At 41.8% G+C, this 15,752-nt stretch overlaps 1 protein-coding gene across 1 annotated transcript; it reads left to right on the forward strand.

The window, feature by feature from the left end:
* Positions 1–1,430: 1,430 nt before the first annotated feature.
* gpt2 (glutamic pyruvate transaminase (alanine aminotransferase) 2) lies at positions 1,431–12,425 on the forward strand. Its single transcript, XM_010897759.5, has 11 exons — positions 1,431–2,051; positions 4,501–4,590; positions 5,912–6,020; positions 6,349–6,482; positions 6,811–7,054; positions 7,618–7,697; positions 7,815–7,951; positions 9,058–9,232; positions 9,344–9,499; positions 9,702–9,814; positions 10,055–12,425. Exons 1-11 carry the CDS (start codon positions 1,725–1,727, stop codon positions 10,164–10,166), a joined length of 1,677 nt encoding a protein of 558 aa, XP_010896061.1. The 5' UTR covers positions 1,431–1,724; the 3' UTR covers positions 10,167–12,425.
* Positions 12,426–15,752: the final 3,327 nt, after the last annotated feature.

The following is a 15,752-nucleotide window of genomic DNA, read 5'->3' on the forward strand; positions in this document are numbered from 1 at the left end:
TAAGATTAGTCGCCCCTACTTGGGACATGGCGAAATCACCTACATTCACTGAAATAAAGTGTTCTAAATGCAAAGAATTTACTTGTGCTTTTATGGTTAAGCACACCTGCCCTCATAATTGAAAACGTTGTCTCTACTTTCTCCTAAATAGAATTAAATGTTTCCGGGGTACAAACATTTCACCGCATGCGTAGTAGGAATGACCCAGTACCCCAAAAGGTTGCAAATAATTTCTTCAATTCATAGTTTTCAGTCACATGGTTTCTCTGACATTCAACATTGTTGAAACATGGCGGCTAACAGTGGGAATTCTATGGAGCTACTGCACAATCCGGTCAAATGTTCTACTTTTACAGCCTATGAGTGTTTAGATCACCTCACAAAACAATAAAAACAAAGATATGCAAACAAACTGCAAGTCTTAGGCACTTGTGACCCATATTCAGCACCTGCTGCATTAATTACATCGTTAAAAACAGTTGAGCTGAACATTGGGGACGTGTACATATACCTTGTGGAGAATCCATCCCTTGCCTTACACTGCTAACAAAATGAAACCGTACAAAAGTACAGACCGCTCTGTACATTCGACCAGGGTGGGTCAATAATGCAATTTTGTGGGAGGTGAAGGAGGAGAAAATATTTATTGTCAAATCGATGTTTAGTGCTAATTAACCTAAATTGCCATTGCGGTGGTTCTATGGGTGGTCGGTGTGAAGTGGTGCAGCCAGTATAACACAAACTATTGTGACAAATGTACCGTTAATAATATAATCGTTTTCAGAATGTCAGGTAAACCATTCCTACTGTTTAATTGACCCACCATTGACAGCCTTGGTTGCTGTGGAGAATGTTGGATTGGTGTGATTTTATCCTGTAATAACTTTGTTATTAACATAGCTAACCCTAAGGGTTTAACAAGAGGTAGTTGGTTGCAGCGGTGCAGACGAAAACAGATCATGCCATTCATTACAATGATTACATGTAGATATGATTGCAAATACAATATATATGCAGAGGCGGCGCTACCATTAGGCAAAGTAGGCAGCTGCCTAAGGCCCCAGAACACCTGGGTCCCGGTGAAAATTCTAAATAAAATATACAAAAATATTTAATATAGTACAGTAAGTTATTTTTTATTTTTATGTTTGTTGTAGGTATGGCTCAGAAGGTAGAGAAATACATTATTTAAGGGCCTCAACCAGTCTCTGCCTAGGGCCCCCAAATCTCTATAACCGCCTCTGTATATATGCGGTTAGCGCGTCTGCAACTATCTTGACATTTTGAAGTATAACTACTGAAAGTTGTCGATGGGGGGCACTGGAAGGAGAGTTTGTTTTGCCCGCCAAGTGGGCTTTCCCATATGCCGTGACGACATGTGAAAACTATCAATTGAAGCAAAGAGAACGAGGCAACAAACGTACTGTTGGACAAAATACAGTAGTCCCTCCCAGTTACGTTCTGTTGACGAAGCATCTCGTTCACCGGAACAAATAGCCTACACCCATGGTCTTACATGTTTACTATCAGCATTAATCGCCACATGACGGTTAAAGTAGTGTTTGAGGTGTTATTGCTTTTGATCCGTGAATTGGATTTGTTGTAATACTTGACCCTCAAGCGCTGAAGATTTTGTTGATCCGTTTTTCATTTAAGCGCCGTACCACCTAAACGCTCGAAGAGAGCTAGTGTCACTGTCGTCTTAGGTTGAGCTTGAACTTGAAATGATGCATCGACTTCAACATTTGGCAAATAGATCATTAATTGTAGGTGCTTTTGATAACCCTCCCGTCCTTGTGCGGACAAGCACTTGGAGAACCTCATCATGTTTAGTGCAGTCTATTCGATTTAAAACACAAGGACCCGTTGAACAGTATGGACTGAAGAGATACAGTACAGCCGAGGCGACCGTGGTAACCAGGGAGAACATCAAGATGAGAGAAAAGACGCTGACCATGGAGACCCTCAATCCGCAGGTTAAAGCGGTGGAGTACGCTGTGAGAGGGCCCATTGTCTTGAAGGCTGGAGAAATCGAGAGAGGCTTGCAGCAGGTAAATATACAGTGCTCCTTCTTCGTTTATTGTAGCTAGCCAGCAAGGAAAACAATCTACTGTGGAAGTGAGCTTGCTAGCGTCGTAAGTAACTGGCAGCTAGCCTGTTAATGTACCGTATACGTAGCCGTAGCTCATCTGACTAATTTTAATATAGCTAGATGTATTTATGTCATGTTTTATATAATCAGCTAAATGATGAACGAAACCTGTATAAATTGACAACTAATAATCTAGTTACTGATAGTATGTTGCTGCCTCTTTTCTTAACGATGATACAATGTTGCATCATCTTCTCCGCGCGGGTTTACTGTACTAGCTTGATTAGCTCGTGGAAGTGTCAGTCACAAGCTGTTAGTGAAAGCTCAAGTCCGCGAACGTTGTTTTGTTTAGTGATCCCTCATGGAATAACTGATGTGATTTCTTGGCTACATTATTACTGTACTGGAATTCCCCATGCACACTACTAATGTGATTGAATAGCCTCCACGTTCCACGTCTTGAACAAAAGCCATTTTTTTAATGACCACACTACGCTTTCACTTCATTCTTAGCCTACTATGTTCTACATCTTATCAAATTTTTTAAAACATTTAGAGACGTATGTCTGGGCAATGGGAGATCAGCTAATAATAAAGCGAGTGGCTTCTATGAAGTGGGTCAACAAATCGAGTGGCTTCTTTCGACCCTCATTTACATTACCACACAAGGACTCCATATTGTTAAAGATCATTTATTTAGAAAAATGTATAAATGAGAAACACTGGAGCTGTGGTGCAGTCAAAGACAATTCTTTTAAAAGGACTAATGCAATATTGGTGAAAAATTCATAAATAATATCATAATATGTAGTTATCTATTTCTTTCTTCCCCCATCACCACCAGTTAGTCATGTGTCAAGTAAAATCCCAGGAACATTTTGACATATTAATATTCAGTCTTCTTCAACACTATTGTTAATCTCATTCAACACACTTCTTTTTGCTGAAATAACTTCATGTAGCCATTTCTTTCATTCTCTGACATCAACTGGAAGGAATGTTTGCCCACTCTGTTGTAACTGTGTCATGTTTGAGGGCTTTCTTGTATGCCCACTTCAAGTCCCCTCACAGCATTTCATTAGGATTAAGATCTGGGCATTGACTTGGTTGTTTCATAACCCTCAATTTATTATTTTTCAGACATTTCTTTTGTAACTTTGATTGTGTGTTTTGGATCCTTGTCCTGTTGCAACATCCATATCTTGTTCATTTTCATCAGTTTGATAGCATTTGACACATTCTCCTCAATAATTCTCTGGAAGAATATGGAATTATTGGCTGACTTAATTATGGTAATTTGGCCAGGCCCTGTGGCAGCAAAGCAACCTCCACCAACATGTCTCCATGCTTTACAGTTGAAATTAAGTTCTTCAGTTCAAAGGCAGTGTTTCATTTCCACTTGACTCATCTGTCCAGAGTGCATTGTTCCTTTAGTTTTGGTCTTTACCCAGGTGTTGTCTGGCAAACATCAGCCACGTCTTGATATTGTAATGAGAGTAGAGGCTTCTTCTTTCCTGACCTCCCATGTAGGCCAAGTCTGTTAAGTCTCTATGATTTAACTCGTGCACATCAACATTGCTTGTGGCAAGAAAGGCCTCTAGATCCCCTGACGTTACCCAGGGGTTCTTAGAGATATCTTTGAATATGTTTCGGTGAGAATTCAGATTCCAACTGGCCTGGAATTTTCTCAGTTTGTAACTAGTCTGTCAGACAGTTGAAGGATGTATTTCCAATAGTTTGGGAATGGCTTTGTAACTGCTTCCAGACACATGGGCATCAATCATTTTTACTTTTAATTTTGAACTTGGCATGGTGTGTTACAGCTCTTCCAAATGGTTAATACCAAACAAGACCAAGTTGCTAATCTTTATGGAATGCTGGACCCTCTGAAGTTACTCTCTAGTGGTTTTACAATTATTTGCATTTGTTTTGGTGCACCTGATTCCAATTTAAGCCATTTGATGTGATGTTAAAATTAGGAGTTTACCAGCTTTCTGTGCCTAAGTAAATTGCATTTCTGTTCATTCTAATTGCATGAATGGTTTAAAGTAGTTTTTTGTGAGTTTATTTTTTTTAAATTGGGTTACCTTTATCAATGAAAGTGGTTGGACAAATATGTAAAAAAATCGCAACTTTTCAGACTATTTACTTTTTCAGATGACACTATAGGATTTCAGTAAGATGATAATTATATAGATATGTTGATCATAATTATATAGATAAATGCCACCACAAGGCCATTAAAATTACATTTTAGACGGGGCTGGATTATTACATACTGTCACAGATTGTCAGTTACACCATTATTATGTAATATGCTCTTTCATCCCAATTTTTACTGGAGTAATTCTTTGAGCCATCCCTCCTTTTTTCCCTCTGAACCCAAGTTTTTTCTTTTGTTTTTCCAGGGCCAAAAGCACCCCTTCACTGAGGTAATCAAAGCCAATATTGGAGATGCACACGCCATGGGGCAGAAGCCAATCACCTTTCTCCGTCAGGTGAGTGACAGGGAAAGATAAAAGGGGTTGTTGCAAGATTGTGTATTGACATCACACTAATTCTAAATCACACTTGCTTACTGAACTGTGGATTACCTGGTCTTGCCATGGAAATATTCTGTTGCGAAGGCTGTTTGTTGATTCTAAACCGTTCAATCCCAGACATTGAGCAAGATCATTTGAAAGATGTATTCTCAACCAAAAACATGTATTTTCTACATCTTGTGCTCAAAGGGCAGTTACTAAGTTGGAAATCTTTGGCTGGGCATCAACTCAGCTGATGAGGATACTATTTAGCCTCATTTGAACAGCTGATTATGAGCACAGACTCAAGTTTTCTAGAGAAACGGCACGATCCAGTGAGGGGTCCTACATAATTTCCACCCGCTCCTGTGCTTCATATTGTCAATGCAATCACCCAAAGGGCAACTCACATCTAATCTTCCAGTGTTAGCAGAATAATAGCCCCCGTCCTTTTACTATTAGGCCAGCTTTAAAAAGTGGCCTGTTTTTTATTGTTGAAGAACCTGTATCAAGTCTGTATAACCCCGCCCAAATGAGTGAGCTCTGCAGAATACATGCCACTTTAATGTGTCAGCAATATAGTCACATTGTCAGGTGGCTTGTGGAAGTAAATCTGACATTATTAGCAATCCAGTATGACAATGGAAAAATGTTCCAGCTGAATCAGTAACTTGCCAGGCTGCAAGCTCTGTTGATATTCAGTACCTCTTCAGACACTTGCCGACTCTACCCATTCCTTCTAAAAGACATGCTGTGTCCTCTGTCCCTGTCCCCTGTATGTGTTTGTGTGGAACTTTAAAGCCAATATCCTAATGGGTTCTTTGATGGTGGTCACAGGCCTACCCTAAATCTAACCTCGAATCATACTCATCTGTAGAACATAAATAAGGTTGAACACAGGGCAGATTGTGTACGTGTACAGAGTCTCCTCCACACTATATAGTTCTTCCTAAAAACACAAGTGGAAGTTCCTTTTATTATGTCTGTCGTAATAATTTCGTTTTAAAAACGGGACAAATAAGCCTTGCTGCACGTATGCATCTACTTTCACCACTGTACAACTTTCTACAGCACTCTGTTTACCAAACGTTCTCTGGATTGAATTGGCTTTAGTAATCCAGCAGAAAATTCTGGTGATATTCTGACAGGATTTTAACGTTTTAAGTGTAAATATGACTATGTGGGAGGATGGCCCTGGGAAAGGTTTCACAACATGTTTGGGCAAATTACACGTTAAATGTGAATATGTCAGGTGTCTAAATGGGTGTTAACAGCAACACCTTTTTTCTATATTCAGGTGGTGGCTCTCTGCTCATTCCCGGAGCTGTTGGAAAGCCCCAGTTTCCCAGAGGATGCCAAAGTGCGCGCTGGTCGTATCCTGCAAGGCTGTGGGGGACAGAGCTTGGGTGTGTGTATCATAGGCCTGTCTGTGTTCACCCCCTTCCCCTGTGTTGAAATGATAATAATGCAACTGCTGACCTAGCAGGAGCTTTGACCTACTGTACACGGTCGATGGTTTCAAAATTGTCCCACTGACAAAGAACAGGATGTCCTGGTGACGCTTTGGCTCGAAAATAGTTTTGGTTCCACTTATATGCATTTGACACATTCTTTCTGTGACCTACATCTGGCTGCCAGAGGGGTCTCATTGTAATGGTTAGATAGTATGCAGGCTGACTATATTTTCTAAGAACCGAACACCAGGGCTGATAACATGCTGTGTTTAAACCCCAGGGTCGTACAGTGCCAGCCAAGGAGTAGACTGTATCAGGCGGGATATCGCTGCTTACATCAAGCAACGCGACAAGGGCGTACCGGCCGACTGGGACAATGTTTACCTTACAACCGGAGCCAGCGATGGCATTGTGGTAAGTCTTACAGTCATCTGCCCTACAAATAATCTTCCTAATAAAAGGTTGTTTCTTGGGTTGGTCCAGCAGCCTAAGCTCCTGTGTCCAGTACACGTGTACGCTGAAGTGTTGGAAATCCGGCCCCTCTGCCTTCCCTCCCTTTCCTGTCAAATAGAGTAGGAAACACGAAAACGTGTTGGTATGTTTATTACCTGGATTTGTTAGGCATTTACATTTTTTTGACAGAGTTAGTTGTTTGATCTTGGAATCAGTCTTCGTTCGGGGGGCTCTCCTTGGTTTTAATTGATTTTGAAACGCTATTCTGTTGTGTTTTGTGGGACCGTAGAGCATCCTGAAGATGCTGGTGTCAGGCCAGGGCCTGTCCCGGTGCGGTGTGATGATCCCCATCCCCCAGTACCCCCTGTACTCCGCAGCCATCGCAGAGATGGATGCCGTTCAGATCAACTACTACCTGGACGAGGACCACTGCTGGGCCCTGGACATCAATGAGCTCCACAGAGCCTACCTGGCTGCTAAGGAGCACTGCCACCCCAGAGTCATTTGCATCATCAACCCAGGCAACCCTACAGGTGGGTTTCAACAGCCAGAATAATGACATTAGGCTCCTAATATGATTATATGTGGCTGTACACTATCTACCGTAACTAGGAACAGAATCCACCGTAACTAGGAACAGAATCCAGCGTAACTTAGACCAGACATTCAAGGCGTAAACAAGATGATTCACTTTAAGCTATAGTTAGGATCTGTGATGCCACCGATATGTTGAAACTCCCACAATTGAAGATGGGCTACTAGGCCATGGGTCATGTTTTCAGGTTGTTAGATTGAATGTGAAATCCCTTCTACCGTCATATTTATAGCATGGCTAATGGGTGTTTATAGCCCGCATAGGAAATGGGATCAGTTTTCAAAAGCTAACATTAGGGTAAACAAATCTTAGACTCCATTTGGCAGAACTGCATAACTGCAACTCGTGAGCTGTTACATTGAACTGTCCACTGGCCACTGCTGTGGTCCTTTTGGTTTCAAGCTGGCGTCTCCTTTGGTTTCAAGTTGTCCATGTCTTATATTTCAGCACACATGTTGATCCCTCCCCCCTTCTCCCCTCTGTCTCTCTGGCAATTCTCAGGTCAAGTGCAGAGCAAGAAGTGCATTGAAGAGGTCCTCCACTTTGCCTTTGAGGAGAATCTATTTGTCATGGCTGACGAGGTAACCAACCGCCGTTTCTCTGCCACCAGTGTATCGCTTTAAAGAAACACAGAATATTTATCTAGTTCTATGAGAAGTAACAAGTGTCCATTGCTCATTATCCTCCCATGTGTCCAGGTGTATCAGGACAATGTGTACTCCACAGACTGTCAGTTCCACTCCTTTAAGAAGGTGCTGTATGAGATGGGCCCGGAGTACTTTAACACTGTTGAGCTGGCCTCATTTCACTCCACCTCCAAAGGCTACTCAGGAGAGTGAGTATTCATTATCACATCATCACATTAATCATTAGTAATATTACTAAATCAATGATATATGCCCAGATTGCACTTTCTGTTTCTTGATTATAATGCCAAAGTTAGTATAGGTGTCAGCTTAATCTTGAGAACTTAGGCTTGAGTTGCAAAATTTGACCTCAGCCCAGGCCCCAGCAATCAGCCCTGCTGACACTGGCAAAAAGGGTGCTTCATAAAAGGAACTGATACAGAGCTTACTAGCTAGCAAGTATCCACCATTGCTCAAATTCTACTTTCTGCTCTGTGAAATATTAAATCATAGACATAATCATAATAAAGTGCTACAATATCAACTTGTTTGTTACCACGACAGCGGTAACTCCAGGAAAACCCCTATGCAATATGCAAAACAAACCTGACTGAAAATGCCCTGAATAATGTATAAACAAAACAACAAAAAATATCTTTCTGTTGGTCACATATGGAAAGTGTTACTTGAAAACGTTCATGTAACTACTTTTTCTAGGATTGTGGGTCAAAACGTTTAAGAACCTTTTAACCTGCAACCACACAACTTCTTTATTAAACAGCAGCCATTTTGGAAAAGTTCTCGTGGGCTACATTGCAGTGATTTTGTGATGATATAACATGTACTACATTAATTCTATTAAATCTGTGGGCTAATAGCTAGCTAGAATCTCAAAGTTGGCTAACTTATCAGCTAGTTGCGAGTTATTAATTGTGTGAGTAGCAAGTTCATGTCTTATTTTTGCAACCTGACCAGCTAGTATAGCCATTAGCCTTGTGCATTTTATTACAAAGAACATTCAGTTACATTTCTGGTAGGACACCATGTTCCCTGGTAGAACGATCTGTGCTGTACGCAAATCAACTCCTGCGATGTACTACGTCATGTTTGTTTAAACGGCAAGAGAGTTGGCCAAATCGCAACACAGGCTACCAGGCAAACAAAAAGAAAAGGCACCCTAAGAATGCAGACATGCTGGCTCATCAGATTTGTCCTGGCTGCGGTTGACTGGGTCGAGGGCAAACTGCTCTTTGGTTCTATTGTGCGCAACCATGTTGCCAGCACTAACGCTCCTCTTTTCTGTCCCCTCCCCCAGGTGTGGGTTTAGAGGGGGGTATATGGAGGTGCTCAACCTCGACCCGGAGGTCAAGGCCCAGCTGGTCAAGCTGCTCTCCGTGAGGCTGTGCCCCCCTGTCTCAGGGCAGGCCGCCATGGATGTCATCGTAAACCCTCCCCTGCCACATGAGCCCTCCTACCCCCAGTTCCATGAGGTATGTCACTCCCAAGGGTGGGTGTGACGATTTAGGGTCTATTTGGTTTGGGGTGAGTTTTGATCTGTCATATCTGAGCATGGTGTTGTGTGTGTGTGTGTTGTCCTTCAGGAGAAGAGCACCATTCTTGGAGCTCTGGCTGAGAAGGCCCGGATGACTGAGCACATTCTCAACGCAGTGCCTGGAATCAAATGTAACCCGGTGCAGGGGGCCATGTACGCCTTCCCCAGCATCTTCATCCCCCCTCGAGCTGTGGAGGAGGCCAAGGTCCGTCCGCCTAAAAGTAACCTAGGGACTCACCGCTGACATGCAATTCCGTCCTACACCCAGGGGTCCGTTGCTGAATTTGTCCGTTCTCAAATTGTAGAACGATACTTGCGCGGTCAATTTGCAGGGTATACCCTCTGGGTGGCTGACCACAAAACTGGCTATGGCCGAATGACATCTCACCTGTGGCTGTCCCCCACAGGCCCTGGGGATGCCTCCTGACATGCTGTACTGCCTGAGGCTGCTGGAAGACACCGGCATCTGCATTGTTCCGGGCAGTGGCTTCGGCCAGAGGGAAGGGACCCATCACTTCAGGTATGGGAACTCCGGAAAACATTGCTGTACTGAGACTGAAGAGAAAGGCGTTCTGCTAGGGTTCATTTGTGCTGTCAACAGTTGTATTCAACCACACATGCCAGCTCCTTTCGGTGTAATTGAATTGAAGTGCCCTGCGTCCGACTGTGAGTATAGCCACACGCTGTACGTATGGAGCATAGTCAACTAAAACCATCTTCCTGTCTTTCTTTTATGTCGCCGTGTGATATCCCCCCTCAGAATGACCATTCTGCCATCAATGGAGAAGCTGAAAGTGCTCCTGGAGAAGCTTCGGGATTTCCATATCAAGTTCCTGAAGAAGTATTCATCACTGGAGGAGCTGGAGAGATGAAAGCACTTAGGATGAAATGCACCGAGGACAGCTCAAGGCCCGGTTTCCCAAAAAATGCATCTGAAGCGTACCAGTGATTTTAAACAATGCGTCATACCTATAACAGCCAAAGATGCCAAGTAGACAGTATGTTGATAAATGTGTCGTTGGAGCATGGGTTGAGATGGATAGTATCGAATTTCAGTACTATTCTTGGATAGGTTCTCCATTCAAGTCTCCATTCAACCACCGTGTTGAAAAGATTCCCGGGGCTTATTCTAATGCTAAAACTATAATTAACCAAAATTACAGAATGGCCGCATCATTGCCCACTCAAACAGCATTAAATATTTTTAGGCAAGAAGTTGCAGACTATAGTGGCATATGGCATTGATATCCATAAGTTTGAAATGTATAGGTCTCTCTAGCCTACAGTATAGATTATTTATTATAGTCATCTCAGTTACTTTTGAATCCTCTTGATCCTTTCTTTGTTAAAAGAAGACATTGGCAACTTTATTTGTTATATAGTCACATTTGTTGTGATGTTATCATCAGTCACTGAAGTTACAAAAACATCTGATGTAATTCTTGACTGGTCTAGTAGTGAGATCTTTCTATAGAAATGTTTTCCGGTGCAACAAACAATGTTTTTGTTACTTGCACTCGGAATCAAACTCCTAAAGTTCTAAGAAATGAATTCGCTGTTAAATGCTTTTGGGAAATTGTGCCTTGAACAGTTCAAATAGTCAGCTTAAGAATGTTTTGACACTAACGAAAACGACATTTACAGAGGTATTGACTAATGATCACTTAAAGAAACCAACCCCTTTTTTCCTCTTGTACATAAACCTAGCCCTCAAAGTTTAAGCTGATTTTAGGAATAGTCCTTGTGTTCGAGAGACATTGTGCCTTTGTCAGATGAGGAAAAGGTATGCAGAGGAAAGATGCCATCTGTACCGAAATGTGAACTATTAAGCAACGCCCACACATTGTGAAGTATGCAAAGCTGCTGTACTCCAGAGGAGGAGGGGAGGTGACAATGTTCTGGTCTTTATTTTTTTTTACTTAATTTTGTTGTTCTTCTGCCTGACACATACATTATTTACACTGTGTTGTATTTTCTGTCTTGAGGCTTTTCTGTCTCCTTATGGGCATTTTCTTGTTACAGATCTACATAATAGGGCTTTGTATGTAGGGCCACAAATCATATGAGAACTAACTGAACCTCCATGTGCCAAATGCAGCTGGAAAACAAAGTTTGTTTGTTTAAAAGGTCATTGGGATTGGACAATGATGAGTACTGCTACATCAGCATGTTTTCTAGTCAGAAAAAAAGCATGAAGGGATTGTCATAAGCATTTTTAACATAAGCATTTTTAACATAGTTTTATTAATCCAAATCATGAAGCTTTGAGTCTGTAAAGCATGTGGCGTTTTCCTCATGCAGTACCTTTTTAGTGTGACATTAATCAGAGTTATCAGATGCACTTTACAGGTTCATGTCTGTACTTTCGGGTGCCTGGATCTATCAGTATGTGATTAGTATGGAGAAACATTTGTTTTTACTAGTGAATTTACAGATAAAATCTAGCATTTCTGCATAACATGTCCCCTTTTAGGTTCTTTATTACATAGATATGTTAATGCTGTATACTAACAAGGCATGGAAGCCTATTATTTACCAAAACTGTTAGCAAGTACCGCAGTGTAGTTAGATCACAGGTGATACAGATGGTTGGTTGAATACCCTTAAATGGTATTACATGGAAAAGTGTTTGTGGGATCCTACTGCCAATCTCTATCATTCTGCACTGAGAGCTGCGTGTGATTTCATTGAAACACAAACACTGCAACCAGATGTCATTGTTTTGGTTGGAGATGTTCAACCATTCAAATCAGCATAACGTATTGGGTTAAACCAATGAATTCATCCAGCTGATTACTTATAACGGTGTGTCAACAGATTCACTTTTAATTTCTTATACAGTGTCATGAATCTCTTCACTGACTTAAAAACCTTCATTGACTTCAAAATCTTTTTTTAGTTTTACTACAATGGGGGGCCTTCAGTGGTGACCAGCTGTTTTTTGTGAGTAAATTATTAGAAAAATAATATCACTAAACGGTTTTAAAAATACACTTTCTTTTTGTTTATTTATTAAAAAGGAATAATTTAAAAACTGGTAAAGATTTCCTGTTCAGCATTGCGTTTTCATTAATATCAACATATTTTATAACTGAAAAGGACGGATTCAGTTTTTTGCTTGTTTACATTTTGCATACATGTTCCTTTTAAACATTACATGGAAAATAATTTCAGATTAACATTGTCTCTTTGATTATTTCTCTTTATGTTTTACAATAAAAACTTTTGGATGCATATATGGAACAGTTGAGTGACAATATTTTTGTGTCTGAAAGTGAAAAGTGGTTTATAGCTTGTCATTGCAGCTTTTAAAGGCAACTTTTGAATTGACTACAGATATGCAGCAGTTAGTGACAGTTAAAAAGTGTATAGTCTAGATGTGACATAAAAATAATAACTAAAAACTAATGCCCAGGGCAAGTCAGAACCCACTACCAGCAACAGATACATTGAACGAGTTACTAACTTAAAAATGCTTGGTGCATGTTATGATTTTATAAATCTGTGTCTATTATGATAATCAACAAACTCCATTCTTTATTGCACCTAGCATCCAGTTGTCAGTTATATAAACCGATCAGACATAACATGACCACTGACCGGCGAAGTGAATAACATTGATAATCTTGTTATCATGGCACCAGTCAGTGGGTGGGATTTATTAGGCAGCAAGTGAACATTCTGTCCTCAAATTTGATGTGTTAGAAGCTGGAAAAATGTGCAAGCATAAGGATCTGAACAAATTTGACCAGGGCCAAATTGTGAGGGCTAGACGACTGGGTCAGAGCATTTCCAAAACTGCAGCCCTTGTGGGGTCTTCCTGGTCTACAGTGGTCAGTACATATCAAAAGTGGTTCAAGGAAGGAAAAGCAGAGAACCGGCGACAGGGTCATGGGTGGCCAAGTCTCATTGATGTACATGGGGAGCAAAGACTGACCCGTGTTGTCCGATCCAACAAATGAGCAACTGCAACTCAAATTGCTGAAAATGTTAATGCTGGTACTGATAGAAAGGTGTAAGAACACACAGTGCATCACAGTTTGTTGCGTAAGGGGCTGCATAGCCGCAGACCAGCCAGGGTGACCATGCTGACCCCTGTCCACTGCCGAAAGTGCCTACAATGGGCACGTGAACATCAGGACTGAATTAATCAAGTTTTCTTTTACACCACGTGGATGGCTGGGTACGTGTGTGTCGCTTACCTGGAAAACACACCGCACCAGGATGCACTATGGGAAGAAGGCAAGCTGGCGGAGGCAGTGTGATGCTTTGGGTGATGTCCTGCTGGGAAACCTTGGGTCCTGCCATTCATGTGGATGTTACTTTGACATGTATCACCTACCTGAGCAGTGTTGCAGACATTTGCACCCTTTCATGGCAACGGTATTCCTTGATGGCATCGGCCTCTTAAATACATAAAGGATCTGCTGCTAACGTCTTGGCACCAGATATCACGACACAAAAGGGTGGCCTACACAATATTAGGCAGGTGGTCATAATGTAATGACTGTTCGGTGTATATACACTCACCTAAAGGATTATTAGGAACACCATACTAATACTGTGTTTGATCCCCTTTCGCCTTCAGAACTGCCTTAATTCTAAGTGGCATTGATTCAAAAAGGTGCTGAAAGCAATCTTAAGAAAGGTTGGCCCATATTGATAGGATAGCATCTTGCAGTTGATGGAGATATGTGGGATGCACATCCCGGGTACGAAGCTCCCGTTCCACCACATCCCAAAGATGCTCTATTGGGTTGAGATCTGGTGACTGTGGGGGCCATTTCAGTACAGTGAACTCATTGTCATGTTCAAGAAACCAATTTGAAATTATTCGAGCTTTGTGACATGGTGCATTATCCTGCTGGAAGTAGCCATCAGAGGATGGGTACATGGTGGTCATAAAGGGATGGAAATGGTCAGAAACAAAGCTCAGGTAGGCCATTGCATTTAAACAATGCCCAATTGGCACTAAGGGGCCTAAAGTGTGCCAAGAAAACATCCCCCACACCATTACACCACCAGCCTGCACAATGTTAACAAGGCATGATGGATCCATGTTCTCATTCTGTTTACGCCAAATTCTGACTCTACCATCTGAATGTCTCAACAGAAATCGAGACTCATCAGACCAAGCAACATTCTTCCAGTCTTCAACTGTCCAATTTTGGTGAGCTCGTGCAAATTGTAGCCTCTTTTTCCTATTTGTAGTGGAGATGAGTGGTACCCGGTGGGGTCTTCTGCTGTTGTAGCCCATCCGCCTCAAGGTTGTGCGTGTTGTGGCTTCACAAATGCTTTGCTGCATACCTCGGTTGTAACGAGTGGTTATTTCAGGCAAAGTTGCTCTTCTATCAGCTTGAATCAGTCGGCCCATTCTCCTCAGACGGGCCGGTCAGATTGTGAAATACTCAGACCGGCCCGTCTGGCACCAACAACCATGCCACACTCAAAATTGCTTAAATCACCTTTCTTTCCCATTCTGACATTCAGTTTGGAGTTCAGGAGATTGTCTTGACCAGGACCACACCCCTAAATGCATTGAAGCAACTGCCACGTTATTGGTTGATTATATTATTGCATTAATGAGAAATTGAACAGGTGTTCCTAATAATCCTTTAGGTGAGTGTATTTAGAATGCTGCTGCAGCATGATCTATTTTTCTCTGCAAATGTATACAGCCATTGGTCGGATGAAACCAGTGATCATATATGAATGTGCTCCCAACCACCAGAGTGATCAATACATTTGAACGACACACTTGAAAAGGACAAGTCACTCTTGAGTCACTAAAAATAGTCCTTCAAAAAGACTTGTTCGCGAACTGCACACCGCGTCCAGCTCGGCGGCCGGGCTTTCCCACTTGGTCTTGAGGCTGCTGGTGCTGCCTTCCTTGGTCACCCGCAGACTGGTTACATTTCATGGAGCTATGAGGGAGACTGAGACACTATTGTGATGTGATAGAGGAGACAGACATCACAAAACGATGAAATCCTTGTGAGACCATAATGACTGATCGAATCAGAGACATAATGTTTCAGTTCTGCCAGTGGAGGAAAGTACATTATTTTTATAACACGGTTGTTAGCCACTAATGGGACTGTAAGACCTGTTATAAGAAGAGCTACAAAATACTCCAAACTGTCCATAAATTCACAGACGTTCCATCTTGAAGGATTCCAAGTTTGTCTTCTGGTTACTCTCAGGGCTGTGGTTTTAGGAGCTATTGTCTTCTCTACACACCAATTCACTCCCATTTCCAGGGATTTCTGCAAATGTACTTTTACCCCCTTTTCTACAGACATTAATGACCAAACCAATTTGTGATTAAGGCCCTACTTTGTCGCCTAAGAGTACTCTGGACAGCCGAGGTCAAGGTATGTCTATCGAAGCACATCCAACAGTTGATGAATGAAAGTCATTCTGGATAAGAGCAATGCCAAATGACTAAAAGAAAAAAG

Source organism: Esox lucius, chromosome 2, assembly GCF_011004845.1.
Source record: "Esox lucius isolate fEsoLuc1 chromosome 2, fEsoLuc1.pri, whole genome shotgun sequence".
Classification (NCBI taxonomy): Eukaryota; Metazoa; Chordata; class Actinopteri; order Esociformes; family Esocidae; genus Esox; species Esox lucius.

Coding starts and splice junctions, on each gene's coding strand:
- gpt2 (XM_010897759.5), top strand. CDS start 1,725: ATGATGCATCGACTTCAACATTTGGCAAATAGATCATTAATTGTAGGT. Junction 7,952..9,057: donor TCCAAAGGCTACTCAGGAGA/GTGAGTATTCAT, acceptor CCCCTCCCCCAG/GTGTGGGTTTAGAGGGGGGT. Junction 9,500..9,701: donor GAGCTGTGGAGGAGGCCAAG/GTCCGTCCGCCT, acceptor TGTCCCCCACAG/GCCCTGGGGATGCCTCCTGA.